Here is a 22,730-nt window from a genome sequence, read left to right on the forward strand (position 1 = left end):
GGGCTGGCCAACCCACCTGTCAACCATGTGATGCCATAGGGATGTCATGTGATTTTCCCTACCACCTTTCAAAGTTGGCCTATGGAGTAGGATAAAGATTTGGCCCCCAGAGCTAATCTTACATCCCTGTGATAAATTATGGGTTAAACCGGCCCATTTGCTCTCAATTCAATTCAGAGAGGTAATAAGCTGTGGTTGACACCCTACTCGTCATACACATGTGCCATGCTTTATTTTAATGCCACAAGGCACATTCAGAAGACCTTGGCATTTCAGCAAGAACTTGTTTGCAGTGGAGGCATACCTCACGACTTTTTTTTACAGGAGTGCTTGAGGAGTTCTGTCTTTATGAGTCCCGATACAAAAAAATGGCCTGATCTTCACCTCTAGGGCTTATAAAGTGATTGAAAATGAGCTATTCGCCACAGTTTGCACTTCTCTGATTATTGCAGAATTGTATCTGTATTAGTGTAAATGTAGTTACAGGTAGCAAAATAAAAAAAATCCTTCAATAGCACCTTAAAGACCAACTAAGTTTTTATTTTGGTATGAGCTTTCGTGTGCATGCACACTTCGTCAGATTCGTATCTGACGAAGTGTGCATGCACCCGAAAGCTCATACCAAAATAAAAACTTAGTTGGTCTTTAAGGTGCTACTGAAGTGTAAATGTATCAACTGATGTGTGTAAACATGTATTATTATTATTATTATTTTAAAGCCAAAGATTATTACATAGTATTTTGAGATTATTATCTCAACAGAGAAAAAACAACCCCCCCCAAAACCACAAGCTGTTATTTAAATGGAAGGGAATTATGGCTAAACATGTGAATTTAACTATGTGTAAAAACATGAAAGTGACAGATTAGATCACCCCTTTATTTCTCACGTAGGCTGAAATTTTATGAAGGAGATTAAACGGCACAGTCCTAAATATTTATTGAAAAAATACTTATTTTCCCACTCTTCTCTGAATGATTACTGATGCCTCTGTGTGCCCTTAGGGCTTAGGATATCTGCAACCACCATGTATTCACAGTGTATCTTATATCTAGTTCTGGGGAAGTATATAAGGAAAGATGATCCCTTCCAACCCAAATAAAGTAGGTCACTTGCTTAAATGAAAGTTAAAATTAGAAATATTGAGGTTTAAAGGCAAGCCAGGCTGAACAAACGATGTTGTGACATTTTGTAGTGTAAGCTTTAATTATTCAAAGCAGAATTTTCAAGCCACTTGCAACCTGTCTCTGGAACAGCTGTAAGAGCCATATTGAAGATGAAGGTAAACCTTAAAATCAATACTTGTCAAAACAGTTGTGATATCGAGTGTCATGTTTTGGTTGAAATAACCCCACAGCATAGCAGTTTCCACTGCAAGTTGTAATATGATAGGAGTGCAAAGGTAAGCTGATATCATGGAGTTCTGAATTCTGCTGTGCTTTCCAAAACATCCCATTTCTGTTGAGAAGTAATAAAGAGTATTTATAGATTTTATTTTATTTTGTTTTTTGAGGGGGAGGAAAAGAATCACAAAAGACAAGCTTGATTTATTGCCCCATGAATTTCTCTTTATTTAGTTTGCTAAAAAACAAGCTACAGTGTAAAATAACCAAATCGATTCTGTTCCAACCCAAACAGATTTATGAATACAAATCGCAAGTAGTAAAACAGTGGTAACATAAAGCTGATTGCATTGACAAAGTGTACAGCGGGTGGGGGTGGGACAGAGGAAATGAGGGAAGGGGCACATCATCTCCTTCCCTGAATTTTATAACCGATTTCCTCATTGTGAGCACCTACCGGTACTGTCGGACTTTATGGTAGCAGCATTGTGCAGGGTAGATGTGTGTATGGAAGAGTTGCTTGAGGAATTCAGTCTTTGTCAGTTCTGATATGAATTGACCCAATCCATGCCTCCTGGATTTTAATCCAATGGGGGGCAGATCCACACCATACATTTAAAACACATCCAAAGCACATGACTTCCTCCAAGGAGTCTTGGGAAACATAGTTTGCCCCTCTCAGAAATACAGTTTCCAGCATCCAGAATAAATCACAGTTCTCAGGTTTCTTTTGGAGAAGTCATGTGTGGTGTAGTGGTTAAGAGCGGTAGATTCGTAATCTGGGGAACCGGGTTCGTGTCTCCGCTCCTCCACATGCAGCTGCTGGGTGACCTTGGGCTAGTCACACTTCTCTGAAGTCTCTCAGCCCCACTCACCTCACAGGGTATCTGTTGTGGGGGAAGAAGGGGAAAGGAGATTGTTAGCCGCTTTGAGACTCCTTCGCGTAGTGATAAAGTGGGATATCAAATCCAAACTCCTCCTCCACTCCTACTGGGTGAGCCTTAAATGTATGTGGTGGATCTGCCGCTAGTTGGATTAAAATCCAAACCAGCTAATAACTCAGAGGCCAGTTTAATTGAATTTGAGTGTCAGAAGTCAGCACCCTTGAGTTTTCTGGTTTTTTTTTTTTTAAAAAAGTTATTGCCTGAAACTCCGTAGTACCCAAACAGTAATGGCTTTCTGGCTTTGTCTTGTTGTCCAGGGGATTGCTTATGTTCTACAAAATTTGCGTCTGTTATTTTGTTTTTCTCAGTTCAAATTCAAATGAGCTTTCTAGAATGCCTTTTCTTCCGAGACATTATGCCCTGTCCTGTATCTTTGACTTACAAAGGGATACGTCTCAATTGTTTCCCAGTGGGCAGGCAGATTCTTCTCTCAGGCTCTCCCCCAGCTCTTATGACTAACTTAGGTCTTTGGGAAATTGAAAAGATAGTAACAGAGTGATACCAAGGGCCTGAGAGGCATCTCAAATGAGAAAACAATGCCTGATTAGCAGTTTCATTTCATCCAAGGAAAGCCTTCTATCTCCCTGATATGTGTTATTACACAGAGAAGTAGGTAGGCGAAAATCCTCGCTACAAAATGTAGATGAAAAGATTGCTGAGGATAGCACTAAAGGAGCAATAACTATATAGACCAGGGGTAGCCAACACAATGTCATGGGCTACAGCTCCCTGCCACCATTCCCAGTGGTCAGGAATGATGGGAGTTGTAGTCGAAAGCATCTATAGGAAGAATAAAACTCATGAAAACATTTCCCACCCACCCCCACAAGGTTTCTTTTTAGACATCCACCCTATAATTATACTTGTAGTTATTGGAGTGGAGACAACATGTATAAAGTGATAAAGTATAGTTGTTCTGGGTGTAGATGCTCTCCTCCATCAATAGAAGTTAAGTGGTCATAGCTTATTCATTTCTTCTCTTCTTCTTTTGCTAGCTTCCTGCTGTTCAAGCTATGTAGTTCTGCCTACTCTCTTCTATTGCAATCTAAGGATTTTAAAAATGCATCTCTGCTATATGGTAGGCTGGGAATGCTTCCTCAACCCCCCAGCTAATCTAATACTTTATTAAAAGCATACCAACCGAATGACAAAGAATGTGAGAATATTTTGGTTTGTTTGGTGATTATATATGTTAACACCCTAAGGCACCATCTTCCGAAGAACATGGAGGGAGCCCAATGGGACATTCATCCTCAACAATTGGGGGGGGGGGGCAAGGAGCCTCGGCCCCCTGGAGTCGATGCCTATGTTAACACCAGTCTCGTAATGCGACAGCTAACAGACTTGACCTTGAATCTAGAAATCTGTTTAATCTTGTTCTGCCGGCTGGTATCTGCCTTGCAGTCTGAAGAAAGCCATTCCTCAAGCCTTCATGAGTAGTGTATTATATACATCATTCCCATTCCCATTATTTGGGTTCTGACTGACACAGAAGACTAGAGAGCACCTGTTTTGCAGGCAGAAGGCTCTGGGTTCAGGTCCTGCTATCCTGCTTTGTTTCTCAGCACCCAAGATCTGCAAGCTTCATCTATCTTGCAGTCATACCTACTTGAGTGCCACTTTGAGTATTATAGCAGCAATGCGGCAACCAAAAGGATGAGGCACCTCTATATATGGCCAGCTGATGGGCGAAGCATCCTGGCTCGGCTTAAACTGTCATTAAGGGCAGCAAAAGGCAGTTTATTATTTTTTAACCAAGATAGTAGGAGGTTCCACTTGGTTTGTATCCTCTGCCTCAGGCAACAAAATGTCTTGGGACACCTCTCCTTGTGCATCTGCATGGCTGAGCCTTTGATAATACAAGAAGATGCTTTCAGTGATTCAAGCCAGTGTTCATATCTCATGTCTATACCCGTCGCTCATGACGGAAGTGCAAAACAAACAAACAGTTGGAACAAGCTGGAGTGATTTAGGCCCAAGGGGGCAATGTTACATATAGGAAACAGACAGTGACTGAGTATAGACACATTTTTTTAAAAAGCTATATAAACAATAATATTGACCAAGCAACTACAAGTGGCCGTCCAGATGTTGCTGGACTCATATCAGCCCCAACCAGTATTGTCAATGGTAAGGGATGGTGGAAATTATAGTCCAACAACATCTGGAGGGTCACAGGTCCTCCATCCCTGATTTAAGGCAAAGGAGGCATAAGCTGTGTGTTCCAGTAAGACCAGATTTAGCTATGTGTCATCCAACAGTGTCACACTAGAGCAGTGGTGGTGAAACTATGGCACTCGTGCCGGAGAGGACACATGCGCCATTGCCCCAGCAGGGCCGTAGCTTCCGTGCCGGGGATGGGGGAGGAGGAGGAGGAGGAGGAGGAGGGCTTGCGTGCACCATCCAAAGCCTGTGGCACCAGGGCCTTGCGAGCGAGCGTGGGGCTGAGCAGGCATTGACTTTTGATGCGCCCTGGCCTCCTGCCACTCTGTTTTTCCTACTTGGGAGTAAGCCGCCTTGAGTTCAGCAGGGCTTATCTCCCAGGTCAGTAAGCATATAAAGAGGGAAACCTAAGAAGGGGCTGCTGGGTTTATATGTTCACTGGGCTTTCCTGCAGAAGCCAACAGAGAAATTCATTCCATGGAGGCTGCGGTCAAACAGCAGCCGAAAAAACGACAGAAAATAATAATAATACTAATAATAATAATAATATTTTTATACCCTGCCCATCTGGCTGGGTTTATTTATTTATATGTGTCCACGCAGACAATCATTATTATCTCATATTAAAAATTGGGAGAGGGTGGTTCCCAGTACAGCCCTCCAGTGTACACTAGTGGTCAAAATTGTGGAACCTTCTGGAAAAATGTATTTCCAAGTTTTGATGGCTCATAACACCACTTTATTTTGGAGTAATACCAGTGCTTTTTTCCCAGTGGGGATGCAGGGGGACTCATAGCCCTAAACATTTTGTGAATTTAACGGGAGAAAAAATTCACTGTATTTATTTCCCCCAATTTGAACTGTACCCGTATATTCCGGCGTATAAGACGACTGGGCGTATAAGACGACCCCCAACTTTTCCAGTTAAAAATATAGAGTTTGGGATATACTCGCCGTATAAGAAACACGACTTGGCGTATAAGTCGACCCCCGACTTTTGAGAAGATTTTCCTGGGTTAAAAAGTAGTCTTATACGCAGGAATATACAGTATTTATTTTTCCCCTTGGTGATTTTCTTGAGTCAAAATGAGAGTAACCCTAAACATTGTTTTAGAAAAAAAAACACTGAGTTATACCATAAAATTATATATCAATGGAAAGATAATTTAATGAAGAATGTAATGCAATAACCTTTATGAAGGATTATTTATTACAACAGCAGTCATAAAGAAGAAGCATGAAACACACAGAAAAAATGAGATGAGGTTAAATTGCCATATTGGCACTTTGTGATAAATAAGTGGGTTTGGGGTTGCAATTTGGGCACTCGGTCTCTAAAAGCTTCACTAGAGCTAATGTTATCCAAATGGTTATTTCTTGCAAGTAGGTTTCATAGAATAAAGATTCTGCTACTGGTTGCAGTTACTGCATAAGATTCTGACACACACTCAATGCTATGGTAAATGTAGGATCAGTATTCAAACACACTGTGGCTCCAATTGAAGCCAAAATTAAGTACCCTTAAATCCATTGACTTGAGCTGGCTTCCTCAGTCAATTGATTAAAATTTCATTGCTTTGAATACAAGTTAAACACATTATATATTTGTGCCACATTAATCATTGGCTGTGTCTAGTACCCAAGGTAAACCATTTCAGAGCTATTATTAGCACCTCCTGCCAGATTTATCACTCAAGAAATTATGCAATGCAAGGTTTGGCGATGGCGGAAAGAAACCAGTGCTTCTGCGCCGGGGTGAGAAGCACTTTGCCACAGTTTATTTTGGTGGCAGGATATGTTTCAATTCCACCTTACCACCACAATTCTGTGTGGCTATGTAGTGGTTATCCGTGGCCCCAATGGTATTGTGTCCAATGTGGTTCATTTCCACCACTCCCACCCATTACAGACCTGTGTCTGGTTGGACAAATAGGTTGTTAATGCTCTGCTTAGCTTTGCAGGGCTGCTGTATATTTGCCCAGTTGCTATTGTTTATGCTGCTGGTGCTGTTGTTTAGAGAATCATGTCTCTACTCTTCCCTTGGAAACAGGGGTGACAACTATAGGGGTCACATACACTGGGCACCCATAACCTGGGGCTCAAGTTGGCTCCCCTGTTTTGAAAGGAGCTGAGCATTACCAAAATTCAGACTCTTCAAGGATATGTATTATGGTGTTGGTTTTTTTTCCAAACATTGAACTTGCTCCTGGCGCCACATATAATTGCAAATACTGACATCTTCTGAAAATTTTAGACTATGTATCAGTACAGTGTGTTGCTTTCCTACGGCACATTGGAAAGGATAGTTCTCTAAGTTCCTTGGAAGAATATCTATATTTCTAGTAATAATCAAATAAGGAGCTGAATAGAATACTATTACGCTGCTTCACACAATTTATGCTGCAATCCTAAATGCATTTTCTTGAGAGTTAGATGTCCGGTGGTACCACCCTAAATTTCTATACAAAATTGTATTTATCTGATATATTGAATGCTTATTTCCTAATGAACAGCGTTTCATTATCCTAAGGAACAATTTATTTGCTCTAAGTGAAAGCAGAGAAACAAAAAGTTATGTATATGTATACTTATTGCACAATGAAGTCTCAGCCAATTAAGTGCTATTTGTTTTTATTCTTTACATTCTACCTTAATAAAATCTATTCCTTTTCTTCATCAGTGTTGCCTAGCCATACATGCGGCAATCCTGGGGAAATACCAAAAGGAGTTCTTCATGGCACAAGATTCAATATTGGAGATAAAATTCGGTACAGCTGCATGTCCGGCTATATCCTCGAAGGCCATGCTATGTTGACATGTATCATGAGTCCTGGAAATGGAGCATCATGGGATTTTCCAGTTCCATTTTGCAGAGGTAAGATTTCTAGCATGAACCTTGTGAAATCTATTGTGAAATAATGATCTGAAATGAATATGTTATTCGTAGAATGGCCAAACAAATGTCCAAAATAATAATAATAATGTTCCAAGTTTGTTGATGTGGTCTGGGATGAGCCAAGACTCCATATTACATTGACCCCATGGCAAAGGAGAATTGCTGAAAATAGACTGGCTTGATGCCTGGGATTTTCTCTGCTGAGCAAGGTAAAAAAAAGGGGGGGGGAATGCTTTCCAGCATTGACTGAGGCTGAGGGTTGGGTGTGGCTGGCTTTCACAGGAAATAAGTTTTCCCTCTGGTCCATGCCCCCAAGATGGCCTGCAATTGGCTACAACTGTGGGCAACCCAGCAGCCAGCACAGCTGCTGGCAGAGGAAATGATGTCACATAAGGAAGACAGACACACAAGGAGGGCATGAGTGTTACAGACTTTTTCCAGCTAATACACTTCAAACTTCAAACTACTCACACGCTGCTTTTTTGCTAATCTATCTAAATATTTTTAGACAGCCAAAATCCCTCAACAGCGAGTTCATTTTAAAATGTTATTAAACTTAGCTAATGGTACCATTTATTTCAGCCACGTAGGACTGCACAATATGCCATGACAAACTAATAAGTGCACCTAGGTACATTGCATATTCTGTGCAACATACGAGAAGAAACAACAATTCTCTTTCGAACTGTGTGCATATTATAGTCATCTGGTGCATGTGGACTGGGACCAACAGCATACCTTTATTTATATGCTGCATTTCCACAGTTCAAACCATGCTCGAGGCGGATTGCCACATGAAAAAAAAAAGACATAATAACTACAACATAACAAAAGTAGTCATAAATATTTAAAAAATACAAACTGAACAATTCCCACATAAATCCCAAGCTCTAAAATAAAGATACAGAATCAGAAACAACCCCCAACAGCAGAAGCCTCCAAACCACATGCCAGCCCCAGAGTCTGTTCAGCAGATTCAGTTTTTTTGTAGCTGGAGTCAGCCAGGGCCCAACTCTTGCAAGCCAAGTAGGGAAGGTCTGCAAGGCAGGGAGCAGGTCTTCCAGGATTTACAGCCAGGATGGATACCAGTAGTAGGTGTTTGAATCAACTGCAAGTACACCTTCTAATTCTGTAATATGTGAATCCTCACTGTAGCTTGATTCCAGTGACCCAGTTTTCCCGTTGCACATGAAACATGGCAATTATTCTGCTGCTGTTTTTGACAAGTGCAAGCACTTACACTGATAAAAGCATGGTGGCCATTGAGATCATTATTAGATGAGATCTGAGGGTTCTTAATCAAGAAACTATCCTACCAAAAACAGTTAAAGAAATCAGTTTACTCCTAGAGTTACTATCATTTCTAGGATTACCATTATTGGGGCAGCACAATTCATTAACATCGATCAGAAGCAGCTGGTTTCACAATCTGGTACTCTGTGTGTGTCTCTGTGTGAGAAATCAATTCCAAGTTTAAATATTGATTTGACAAGTAATGTATATATCATTCTCTGAACTAAGGAAAGAAATTAGTTTATTGTGAAAACAAAGAAGGTGTCAAACGATATATTACTTAGGATGGGATATGAGTACAGTATATTGAGTGTTGTCTACCTGAGGAGGGGCAAATACGTCAATTCAGTTTCTCTCGGTTTCTTATTTTTCCAGTATTAAAATCTGTTTTCCACATTTCCAAAGCAATTTGTAATTTTTTTTTACTTCCTCCTGAAAATTCGCCACCATTTTCATGCTAATTTCTCCTAATAAACTTTTTTTGTATTCAGTGTTAGCTGATCAACACATTTTTGCAAGACATTTCTCTTGATATAAAACTTTATTGAATGCTATTTTCACTAATATATGCATTTTATGCACTCTGTTTGCTACATATTGTTCGTACATATTGTTCGGTTAAAAAACTGGACTGCAAAAGGATTCAGGGTTTCAGTGAGTAATGTGAATTAAAATGCAAACAAAATAAAATTTCTCTCCCATCTCCAATTTTAGCTGAAATTAAGCACTGAGTAAGCATGAGTTCATGCTGCCTTCAGTTTAACTGATTTCAACTGGAAATGAAATTAATTGGCTTTAGAAGTGCTTAACTCTTGCTGGATCACATAGCTTGCATTGTAATATAGTTCACATATACATACTGAAATCTGAAAAAAATGTATAGTATTCTTTTAATTCCTTTCTCTGTTAATGTTGCTGATTCATACAAATCAGGATTATTTTGCTTATATTTGAAAATGGTAAACTTTTCAATTATTTCGCTTAATACTTAAAACTATAATAGTTCCTCTTGTTAAGTAATTATAAATGTGCTTGCTAAACAAAACAGAATTGCAATTCAAATTGCCCAAACTGAGAATATCCATTTCCATTAGTGTCCTGCAGTGGTTTCCAGTAGGCTTTTTCTCTAGTATATCCAAATTCTCATTAAAAAGAGAATCAAACAGGAGTCCTCCCCTATCCTTGGTCATTTGAAGTCCCCCCCCCCACAGCCACACCATTACATCACTCCTCCTTTTCTTTTTGTTTTCCATCAATTTTTATTAAAAGTTTTCAACATAAACTACAATTAAAAAATCACACTTATCTAGAAAAGAAAAACAGAAAAAGGAAGAATAAAGAAGGGAAGGGAAGAAAGAAAAGAAGAACCACTGCCCTGTATCAAAATTATTCCATACACAGAAGAGTGACCCCTCCCAGTTCTCACCTGGGAAATTCCACCTCTTCCCACAGCCTCCTGCCCTGGGATATCTTCTCTTCCCTGCCCCTCAGACAGGGCCCTCCTTATTCAATTCATCGCTTTCCTTTGTGCATCGTCCTTAATTCAATTATGCCTGCCAATTATGTATGTAACAATTATTTAAACTGTTCAGAGTATGCACTCCAGAATAATATCCAGCTATTTCTCCACTTGCTAGACAATGTTTTTACAACCTTCATTCCCAGTCCTCTCGCATTCACCAAAAAAAGGTCCAAAATAAGCCCTTCAAACTACAGTCTCTCTAGCAGTCTGCAGGTGCTTCCTAGGTGCTCATGGGAAGACAATGCTTAAGGGTCAATGGAAGCCTTGGACTAAAGGGGGGAAAAATTAATGTTTCATAAGATGGGTCAGCGCATTTGTCTTTAGTACCTTAGCTGTAAGAGAGCTTTCCTTTACTTTTTCTTCAAGCCATATTTGATCTTTAATTATGAGCATTAGTTTGCTTTTTTCTTAGAGGTAGCAGAAGTCACCTGGATGCACAGATCAATGCCATGGCTAATATGTAATTACTGTATCTGCATCAGTGCAGTTTCCAAATTCTGCGAGTTGACTTGATGAATTGCCGGTTTGGCAATTCTGGATATGTTTGATTTAATGATAGCAATGGGATGTTTTAGAATGTCAGTGCAGAGCATATAATTTCAATAAATGGCTAATAAAAGACAAACAATAAGCTACAGCATAGCTGCCAAGTTTTCCCTTTTCTCACGAGGAAGCCTATTCAGCATAAGGGAAGTTCCCTTTAAAAAAGGGATAACTTGGCAGCTATGAGCTACAGATGTCTGAAGGCAGAGGTCTTTAGAAGTAGCTGTGACTGCTTTATTTTTTTTGTTTTGCCGAGCTAAGGAAATGGATCACTGTGCATAATTTATTTTTTTTAAATCCCCAAGAATTATAGAAAGATGACATCTAATAGAGAACCAGTAGTGACTTTGCAGATACTTTTAATAAGGCTTAGTAAATAATGTATGGCTCATTTGGAGCTGTCTAAAGCTGCAATTTCCTTTAATTGATAAGCCTTACATAATGTGACTGGAAATGACAATATGTCACTTGCAAGAGCTTTATAAAATGCCAGTCAAGTTTTTAATTGTATCTATTCTATTGCTGGTGATAAATTGCAAGGGAAAGCCACTGAAGGAACAGGGAAGAGGAAATCCTGCCACTTCTAATGACTCCCTCTTGTTTTGTAATCTTCAAAATGTGAACCATGTTTCCATCAGTTACATTGCAGTACAACTGCCCACGGACTGTCTCGCCAGAGTGGTGCATGCTCTAGTTATCTCTCGCTTGGACTACTGCAATGTGGTCTATGTGGGGCTACCTTTGAAGGTGACCCGGAAACTATAACTAATCCAGAATGCAGCAGCTAGACTGGTGACTGGGAGCGGCCACCGAGACCACATAACAACGGTCTTGAAAGACCTACATTGGCTCCCAGTACGTTTCTGAGCACAATTCAAAGTGTTGGTGCTGACCTTTAAAGCCCCAAACGGCCTCGGTCCAGTATACCTAAAGGAGTGTCTCCACCCCCATCGTTCTGCTCGGACAATGAGGTCCAGCGCCGAGGCCTTCTGGCAGTTCCCTCATTGCAAGATGCCAAGTTACAGGGAACCAGGCAGAGGGCCTTCTCGGTAGTGGCACCCGCGCTGTGGAACACCCTCCCACCAGATGTCAAAGAGAAAAACAACTACCAGACTTTGAGAAGACATCTGAAGGCAACCTGTTTAGGGATGCTTTTAATGTTTAATAGATTATTGTATTTTAATATTCTGTTGTAAGCCACCCAGAGTGGCAGGGGAAACCCAGCCAGATGGGTGGGGTATAAATAAATTATTATTATTATTATTATTATTATTATTATTATTATTATTTGTGGTTGATGGTTAACTTAGTTGCTAGCTTCATGCCTTCAGAACTTGCTTTCATGTGAGAGGAGCAAAATAGAGTTTTTAATTATTTCTACTGCTAAGGTAGGAGCATTTTATTTAAAAATATTTTTTATTTAAGCTATAGGTAAAGTGAATGGCTATAGGTGCAGTCTATTACATGTGCTGAATAGAAGTGAATTAAACATCTTATTTCTTATAAGCCATGAAGAGGGAACATTTATCATTTCTCACACTTGTTAAGTTTTATTTATCTCTCTATTAGCACACCACTTGCTTGATAAGTATGAGCCACTTAGTGAGTGCCATTTGTTTACGAAAATTAACTGAGGCTGCAGACCTTTACCAGAGGGCACGAATGTGGCATATCCTTGAAGAGTTCCTTTGGTGCAAGGAGCACACACAGAGAGGTACCTTTGTCAGAAAGCGGCAAGTTCTTTAGCCCTTAAAAAGCTGGAGGAAGAAGCTTGAAAAGTGTTGTTTCCAAATTCCTTTTTCAGCCCTCTTTACATTTTCAAGGCTCAGATCGGCAACCAAGCCTTGAATCACTGTTGTGATTCTGTATGTGCATGTGAATACATGTGAATTCTGTCTGTCTACAGGGAGGAGAGTGACCTTGAAGATGGGCAAGAAAAACAAACAGATGGGTTGGTGTCAAATTTCCAAATGTTCTAATGTACCTCAAAAGGTTCACAACCGCAGCAGTGATACTCACTTATCAGGGTGTAAGTCCTATTGGGCTCGGAACTATTTTTTGTATGGGAAGTAGGATTGCAATAGTACAGAGGTTTTGCAAAAGCTGCAATGAGTTTTTATGAACTTAAGTTGCAATGCCCTAGGCCAGAGATGGGCAGGTTTGTTCAAGTACTCTAAACACAAAGGAACATACTTGTTACCTGCTGTGTTTCATTTTTCTTGCTGTTAAAATCCAGGATAGGCACTGTGACTTTTAAAAAGGATGACAGCAATAAAACAGTAACAAGATAAAAAAACGTTAGAATATGCCTCTCTGAGTTCCAAGGTCACTTATGATTTAGTCCAATTCTTGCATTGATGTTGACCTCACTGGAAATCAATATCTCCGTATTAGTTTTGTGCACTGAAGTATTGGCATGTCATTTGTCAAGTTATTTTCTTTGCTGGAGCAGAAGATAACATAAACTGAAGGGCTTGGAACTTGAAAGGCACATCAACCACTTGAATTCTCGTCATCAAATGAAATAGTTAAAAGCATTTCCAGACAATATTTGGCATGGTAGACTGTGAAATTCCTTTGTTGTCTTTAGCGGGGTGGGTTGGGGGGGGGAGCGGTCAGATTTACAATTTGCTAGTTGAATCAGCCCCTCCACCCCACTCAAATCAGGTCTGTGCTGTGACCAAGCAGTAACCTGTAAAAACAAGGAAAGTAAATGCAGAAAGTATGGAGAAAACAAAAAAGTAAACTGTAAAATGCAGAGGGAGTTCTTTTTGCCTTGCCACATCCTTTCAGCTTGCTGTTGCTTGCAGCAATAAGCACTATAAATAATTTCAGGTAGAGGGATTCTAAGGTGATGTCAGGTTTGGTTTGGATTTGCGCAGAGACTGTCTTGATAACCACAGACCTCAGTTCTTTGCATATTTAAGTAGTGTGGGGATAGCTCCGTTTCCCCCCCCCCCAATTTGTACTCGCATTGCTGAGATGAAAAGTGCACAGATGTGCTCTTTAATTGCTCATTTATTTTACGAAGTTTTGATTGGCTTCTAACAGGCTTATCCTAAGGCTCCTTGTGCCATCTCCAAAGAATGGAGGATTGTGCACCGCAGAACGGTCTGAACATTATGCAGCACACAAGGATTGCAGATATATCGCAATATAAATACAGAAGGTGCTTTATAAAAGACAGCAAGCTATGCTCTGAATGCTTCTTTTAAAAGACAACTATATTTATGGGGCCAAGTGATATTGTCAATACGCTTCTATTTGGGCAATAGTTCTTTATCACCTTCTGGCTAACATTGAAAAAGTAATATTCTAAAGGGTGTGATGGGGTGCATTTACAGGAATGTTTCAAGAAGATAACATTTTTTTAAAAAAAAAATCCAGTGAATTGGGCATTTCACTAAATTGCCTGCATCAGAGGCAGAAAGGACAAGTCTTTGAAGCAGAATTTATATTGTTTTTTTAAAATGTGTCTTGTATGATAGCTCAGACAGTAGAGCATGAGACTCTCTGGGTTTGACCCCACGTTAGGTCAAATATTCCTGAATTGCAGTGGATGGGACTAGATGATCGCCCTGGTCCCTTTCAACTCTACAATTCTACGATAAAACAAATTTTGATGTACCACTTTAAAACCCTAAAGGTTGAAAGGGGTGTTTCATATGTTCAATTTCCACGTGAGGAGAAAACACAGGAGAGGCTGCATCGGGCAAATAATACTTTATTTCTCGTGAACTTTCAGTCTTCCTGCTGAGTCCCATGGTCTTTGGCAGGACAAAAGACCATGTCCATCATTTGCCACAAATGAGAGCTCTATGGCATATCTATAGTATTGATGTTAGTTCTTCACTGCCCGCCATCATTCCTGCATGAATCTGCATAGAAGCTGTGGTCATCTTCTGAAGCTCCACCCTGTGTTCCACTACAGGTGGCAGGTGTGATTGGTGGAGACATTATGCAGGGCCTTTTGGTGGCAGTGTTGTGTCACTGAACCTCCCTACAGGGGAGATGGAATCTTTTGAGGTGTTGGAGATGGCGTTTATAAGTAGTCCATGTTTCACAAGCACATGGGCGTAGGCAGGGGGCAGGAGGGGGCAATTGCCCCCCTAGAAGCAAAGGCTGAGGGGCGCAGCAGTGTGGCAGCCCCAGGCTCCCGCTCCCGGTGCGAAGCTCCAGAGTCGCGCAGGGAACGCGAGCCTGTGGCTGCGTCCTCCGCGCCTCCCAGGTCTTCGGAGGAGGCGGCCCCAGGCTCCCGCTCCCAACGTGAGCCTGGGGCCGCCTCCTCCAAAGACCTGGGAGGCGCGGAGGAGGCAGCCACAGGCTTGCGTTCCCGGCATGACTCTGGAGCTTGGCGCCTGGTGCGGGAGCCTGGGGCCGCCTCCTCAGAAGACCTGGGAGGCGCAGGCCACGTGGCCCCGCCCACATTTCCACTGTGGCCCCACCCCTCCCGCCCCTTGCCCCCGCCCCTTGCCCCCCCTAATTTTGATCCTGGCTACGCCCCTGCACAAGCATATAGTAAGGTTGGTAGTACAATAGCTTTGTAAGCAAGCATTTTGGTTTCGCTGCAAATGTCCCGGTCCTCAAACACTCTGCACTTCAATCGGGAGAAAGCTGCACTTGCAGAGCTCAGGCGATGCTGGATTTCGGCATCAATGTTGGCCCTTGTGGAAAGGTAACTGCCTAGGTAGGAGAAGTGATCGACATTTTCCATTGAACCATTGAGTTGGCTTTGTGGCGCTGCAAAGGGAAGACAGGCAAACTAATACCAGTGTACTGGAAGAAGCAAAGATCACCAGTGTTGAAGCAATGATTCTTCAACATCAACTTTGTTGGACTGGTCATGTTGTGCGGATGCCTGATGATCATCTTCCAAAGCAACTACTCTATTCCGAACTTAAAAATGGAAAGCGTAATGCTGGTGGTCAACAAAATAAGTTTAAGGACTGTCTCAAGGCAAATGTTTAAAAATGTAGTATAAACACTGACAACTGGGAAACACTGGCCTGCGAGCGCTCCAGTTGGAGAACAGCCTTTACCAAAGGTTTCATGGGCTTTGAAGAAACTCGATCTCAGGATGCAAGGGAGAAACGTGCTAAGAGGAAGGCACGCTTGGCAAATCCACACCGTGATCAACTCCCGCCTGGAAACCAATGTCCCCACTGTGGAAGGACGTTTGTATCCAGAATTGGCCTCCACAGTCACTTATGGACCCATTGTTAAAACCGTGTTTATGGAAGATAATCTTACTCAGCTACGAGTGAAGAAGAAGAAGAAGAAGAAGACGACAGGGGAGCATTGCAAAATAACAACGTTTATATTAGTGATACTAGCATACAAATATGTATTGCACTGGGGGAAATTGCTTGCAAAAATGTGTTTATTAGGAGAAAGTAGCACAAAAATGCTGACAAATTTTCTTGAGGGCTTTTTATGTGTGTATGCGCGTGCAAAATTTAGCAAATGCATACAGGTATGTTGAGAACTGAATTTGAGATTGGGGGAAAAGGGGAATAAATAAATCAGAAATCCAACCATTCCTACGTGAAGGGCAAGCACAAATTGTATATTGGTATTTTGGCTGCAATGGCAAATTATAGTTTGTTCTAAAGAGGAAATAAGCCATTGAAATGGAGGAATTCTGGTGAGTTTTGACAAGGACTTAAGAAACAACCAAGAATTACAAACTGAAATGGAAATGTGGAAGACAGAATCTACTATGGGGTGGTGGTGGGGAGAGAAACTGAGAGAAACCAAAGTTGACAGATTTGCCCATTGCTACTCCTCTATAACAGAGTCATGGAGAAACAAATGCCTTAAAGGCGCTTATCGGTGGGTAGGATCTGCCTTCTGACTGCACAAGCCAAGCCATTCTTTCTTCTTTTAAAATGTACCTTCCGGAATTGATTCCTCTGTCATGACTTTGATCACAGGCCACCTACCTACGGTGTTTCTCTCGCACCCACTTGAATCTAATCCCTTAATTGTTTTGTATTGCACACATCTTCATTAGCTGATAGGTTCCTTGGGCCAGAGACCTTGTCAAGTTCCATATGTGTCTATAAAATGATATTATGAGGACAATCACGATCAATGTAGGATAAAATAATACAATGTGTAAAAGTGAAAAGGGCTTTGTCATTACTGGGGGGGGGGGAACGGGGGACACAACACCACGTTGTTTATTCTTGCTGCCTTTTAGTTTTCAGCTACCGTTTTCGTAGCCGACTTAATGAGCTTTTAATTTTTCATGCCACTGAACTGCAGAGAAGACTTCCTTTACAATTGCATAAGTTTTTATACTAATAACACAAGTTCTAATGTAACAATTGTCCCCTTAAAATGCTTCCTGTAAAATGCTGTACATGATTCACCGTGATCATTCTTCCAGTCTATTTGTGAAAAATATTTTTGTTGCGTGGCATATACTTTTGTGCTGTGTTGCAACTGGAAATTCTCCATGCATGACTTAATAGTTAATAGCAGAGAAGTCATAAAATGCTGACCTTTAATCTAAGCTCTGCATACTGTGCAATGCCATGATATAAACATGAACACAATGGAATTATGCACACAGAGAAAATGCATATTTGTTTCTCAAAAACATATATGAACACATGAAGCTGCCATACAATGAGTGAGAGCAGTGGTGGTGCTTGTTATTGTCCTTATTATTATGATTTTTATATGTGTTTTGGCTTAACGTTCTTGATTGACAGATCAGGATGAATGCTTAATTATAAACAGCAAAGGTCATATAACCTCTGCAAAAGCTTTGTGCAAATAAATCAGGATGAATGCTCAAACAGGGCATCTCAGGCAGAGATCTTTTCTAACATGTACTGCTTGCTATTTTTTTAACTGGAGATGTCGGGGATCACTTGATGTTTCTTAAAAGTAATAAAATGTATAGCGTTTCTTCATCTCTGTATATACCCCCTTACATGGTGCTGTTAACACGGTTTATATATTATCAGTGTGACCAATTCTATTGCATTTTTTAATATAATCAGCTGAAGGTGCTTGTGGAGGAACTCTCCGTGGGACAAGTGGAATTATTTCAAGTCCTCACTTTCCTTCTGAGTATGATAACAATGCTGACTGCACATGGACCATTCTAGCTGAGCCAGGAGATACCATTGCTTTGGTTTTTACGGATTTCCAACTAGAGGAAGGCTACGATTTCTTAGAGATCAGTGGCACTGAAGCACCATCAATATGGTAAGTCAAAACAAGGGGCAGTGTTCTCATTGCATATTTATAGAAGCCTTCATTTAGCCATAAAAAAATCTGTATTCATAAATTGCTTGAAGTTGTTGAAGTTGTTGTTGTCATTGCTGTCGTGATGATAACAATGCCTGTATCAGTTCCATCAGGAATACACATACATTAGTCAACTAAATGTTGTTAATGCTATTCTAGAAATACTTTATGGTGAATTACTGGGGGTGGGGGTGGGATGTTAAGTTACAGCAAGGAATGAAACAAACACCTTTAGAAATGTGTTCAGAATGATGATGTGGTAGGATACTGCCCTCTAATGGAAGGAGCCAGAAATATTTTTCTGTGAGTCATCATAACCTCTTAATATATAATTACACTTTAAGGATTTGTGGAGTAGAAATGTGCTTCTCATTTTGATGGGAGAGAATGAAAGAGAGAACTGGCTCTACCAGAGTGTGTTGCTTTTCTTTTAATGATACTTCTAGTTTTGTGACAACCACTGCAATTTAGGTAGCAGCACGTCTAGCGAACTTTACGAGTATCTCACCAAACAATAACTTCTAGCTAATAGGACCAGTTTTCTCGTATGCCAGGTTTCTGCCCTTGTGCTGACCTTTCTACTGTTTGAAAACTGCTCCTGATCCATTATTGCTGACATCCCTATTTAAAACTCATCAGTATGTTCACACACACACACACACACACAGACCCCAGTGCTTTTTGAGGAACAATTTAAATAAGATTCTCTAGAATAGTCCACTCATTTGGGCTGAAGCATGAATGGTTACCATAATTCACATAGTGTTCTGAATATCACATGCCTAAATTTAAACATGTTGTGTGCAGTTGTTCAGTATTCAGACGAATACTGAATCCACACTGAATTAACTGAAAACAGAAGCAAAAGACAGTGTTTCTAATACCTATCTTATCTCAGTTCTATTTTCATTCCAATAAATTGTTTTGATATACACTTACTTACTTCACATACATTTTCCAACAGTTGTGATTATCTCTGTGATACTAAAGTGAGACCAAAGCATATTGATGAAATTGGTCTTATGTTTTTCGTGCTGCAGCATTCAGGAATGAGGGGGCTGTAGCTTTAGAGCATTGTTTGAAAAGAGGTAGTTCAATGCTTCTCACATTTATTAATAAACTAGTTCCTTGTCCATGTTTCCCCCCTTTTCAAACGTGCTTCTAGATCTCAGGTCTTTAACCAACATTCAAACTGTGGGTGTGGGAGGTTGAAATGCAGAGGAGGCATCGAAAAATAGGTCATTTTGTCTTGGAACAGGGCAGGCAAAAACAAGCAGAACAAATGCAAATAGGGAATGAGTTGTCAGGACTGTTTTAACAATTAGCAGCATCACACTACAATCAATAAAGATGTCAGCTATTTCACTTCTTTAGTATGTAGGCCAGTCCTATGTATGTTTATTCAGAAGTTTATACTAAAAAAAAAGGTTTATAAAAAACAATTGTGCACAGTGCCATCAAAGTGGATGCAGAAACATTATTTCTTCCTCTCCTTTAATGTTAGAATGAATGGTAACCCTATGAATTTGATCACCACAAGATTTGGCAAACTCTACTTACGGACTTCGTTGCTACATGGTGTGTTGATGACCACTGGATTTAATGGGTTTCAAATGGGCCGAGGCAAATTCATGAATAGTTACCAGAAGCTATGTGTTGTTTAAAGTAATGCCGAGCCAAACTTACGAAAGGTCAAAAGTTCAGTTTGAATTTGGGGTGAGATTTGGTGGTGGGTGGCTTGGTGAAACTGCTTCACTTCTTTTTTTCATTTTCAGGGATTCTAGCCATGTTTCTCTTTGTGGGGTGGAGAACATTGCAGAGCTCCTCCAAGATCAGCTACAAAAGCAGCTGCTATTTTTGATTTCCCAGAATTCCCTTCTTCTGAAGGGTATTCTGGGAAATCTAAAATTGTGACCACTAGACCCGAGGGTCTCTCTCTTCCCTCCCCCCCCAAAAAGTAGCAAATGAGAAAATGTTATCCCATTTCACTGAAAATGGCCCCATGAAATTAAGGGGTGGGGGCGTAGCTATAAAAAAAGTACAATGGAATCTTTGAGTGTAAAGAATGTGTATGCTGGAATTTACTGTGTGAAAGGAGCAGAAATTATTCTGGCTAACTACTTTTTAAGTGGCAAAACTAATTTTAATCTGTTTCCCACAAATCACTGTGTTATATTCCAGGGAGGCAATTTAGGTTGATGCCGAAGTGAAGCAGCTGTTTGGTTGCAAATATTAGTGTGCATATAAATCACTATTTCTTAGAAGTAAAGCAGAGTCCTATTTCTTTTATTTGCCAATGTTCTGTCTTTCACAAATTACTGATGCCATAAAAGCATTATTTGTTCTTGGAAGATTGAGGGTATGTAATTATTTGCCCCAAAATTTTATATGACTGCCTCTTTTTTTTAAAACTTGTTGCATAGCTTTGAACATAGAAAACAGCAAGTCAGAATAGCAACTATGTCTCCCAAACAAACCATAGTTATATTAATCACTTTCACTGAATGCTGTGCATAGTGGTAAATGTAATTCTTTATGTTTTGATTGTGTGTGTGTGTGTGTGTGTATGTTTATGTTTATGTTTATGTCTCTTGTGCTTTTATAGAATTTAATGGGAGTAGCCACCATATAATTATGGCCTGATAGAGCATTTGTATTGGTTTCCAAGAACTCCATGGCCTGACCTAGAAGACGTATTTACATTATTATCCACCAATATATTGATTATTCAAATAAATAGCCTTCATTTTTTAATGAACTATTTCAAAATGTATTTTTACAGGATGCTTTGAATGTTATTTAGAGCTTTTGTCCCAAGCTCCAAATGCTTCATTCCCTCCTGAAGGTGCAACAATTTCATGGAGCACTGAGTTAGGGAAGGGAGTAATTTTGCCCAATCTAATGCATTTTCAGCAAGGGACATAACATTTGATTGCTGAATGCCTTTCATAGTGGGAAAAGGCAATGCTGGTATGAAAATTACCTTAAATGCTCAGCGTCTTAAATCTCTTAACAGTTTCAGGCTTTGATTGGAACAACTTAGCCAATGTACCTGAATTTTGAATTCTTTAGTTTAGAAATTAAGTCTCATTATCCACCAGCCGACAAAGTGGTTAAACAATCTCTTTGATTGACCAGTGCATTGGGTTGAAAATAGACTTTTTCAAAAAAAACTCCCTACACCTTTTCCTGGCATTTTCTTCTTCTGGAAAATATCCATGTATTGCTTAAACCTTGAAAATCTTGTATGCTAAGGAATAATTTCATAGGGTGGCATTCAACTAAGTTTTGAAATTAATGAACATTTCTGTCCATCCATGAATCACCAGTGCTGCATTTATATATTTAAAGTAATGCATTTAGTGAAAGCCTCCAATTTAAAAATATTTTAACAAGAGTTGAAAGGGGTAAAGGTAAAGGGACTCCTGACCATTAGGTTCAGTCGTGACCGACTCTGGGGTTGCGGTGCTCATCTCGCTTTATTGGCCAAGGGAGCCGGCATACAGCTTCCAGGTCATGTGGCCAGCATGACTATGCCGCTTCTGGCGACCAGAGCAGCGCACGGAAATTCTGTTTACCTTCCTGCCAGAGCGGTACCTATTTATCTACTTGCACTTTGACGTGCTTTCGAACTGCTAGAGTTGAATATTCTGTGGCTAAAAACATTGAGGATGTTTTTTTTTCTTACTTTCAAGATAAGGCATGCACACCAAAGAATGAACATTTTACATTGGTTCTTCTACTAAAACATGTCTGAAACCAGATGGAAGTAACGCTAATAACACCAGTAACAGAGTGGTATAATTTATTGTTCCTCGTAGTGTAATCTATAGTTCTTGCTTAGAGACTAGTCATCTGTTGAGATCAAAATGCATTCAATGTGCAGGGCAAAGAGAAAAGAAGCAGTAAATTGATGCTTAATTCACAGAGCATTAGCACGTCTTCTGCACCTGCTAATTTACCGTACTTCCTACTGCGCTAGCAAACTATAAAGGCTTAATTCACATCCATCATCCCACCTCTGAATCTGACAGGAATATAAGATTGCGATTACCCTTTCAGAACCTGTGTATGGCCTATGATGTAATTTTCCAGGGTACGTTAAATTACATAAAAGGTAGTAGGTTTCTAAAACTTAATGTATATTTATACAAAGCTGACTGATGCCTTTGGTAGTTCATAATTGATTGCCCATTTCATTTTATATGCAAACTATATTCAGTATCAGCAAATGGAAGGGGAAACAGTTAAGCTAGTTCTTCAAAGTACGTATCAGAAAGAAGATATGTTATTCACCTGGGTAAAAAGGAAAAAAGAAAGAAAAGAAAATACCCTGCCTAGTCCCCCCACAAGACATCTATTTGCTATAGATCAGGCATCCCCAAACCAGTGGTCAGGGATGATGGGAATTGTAGTCCCGAAACAGCTGGAGGGCCAAGTTTGGCCATCCCTGCTATAGATTGTTTCCTATCACCTTGCTTAGACTTTCTGACATTGTGTTATCATATTCCTGTTACATTTTTCATTTCATTTTTAATGAATTGGATGGTTATCCTACAAAAATCTCAGATAATTTGAGCAAGATTTTAATAATTAGTTGAGGGGCAAATAAAAAGCTATGTATAACTGCCGGTGTTTCCCATTCTTTTCTAATGAATGAATGTATTTCATTTGTAACATCTGAGAATTTCCTATCCTCCAAGTAAGTGACAGCAAAACCCTTGCAACATTGTGGTCTGTATGTGATTTTGGCTATTTGGAT

At 40.1% G+C, this 22,730-nt stretch overlaps 1 protein-coding gene across 1 annotated transcript in view; it reads left to right on the forward strand.

The window, feature by feature from the left end:
• Window positions 1-22,730, forward strand: part of CSMD1 (CUB and Sushi multiple domains 1) — a 946,508-nt gene that overhangs the window by 448,664 nt on the left and 475,114 nt on the right. The window contains exons 4-5 of the mRNA XM_035109950.3: window positions 7,132-7,326; window positions 17,719-17,926. Coding sequence (XP_034965841.3) covers window positions 7,132-7,326; window positions 17,719-17,926 — 403 coding nt within the window. The remainder of the gene's footprint in view (window positions 1-7,131; window positions 7,327-17,718; window positions 17,927-22,730) is intronic.

The sequence above is a fragment of the Zootoca vivipara genome, chromosome 3 (genome assembly GCF_965207765.1).
Source record: "Zootoca vivipara chromosome 3, rZooViv2.hap1.1, whole genome shotgun sequence".
NCBI lineage: Eukaryota > Metazoa > Chordata > Lepidosauria > Squamata > Lacertidae > Zootoca > Zootoca vivipara.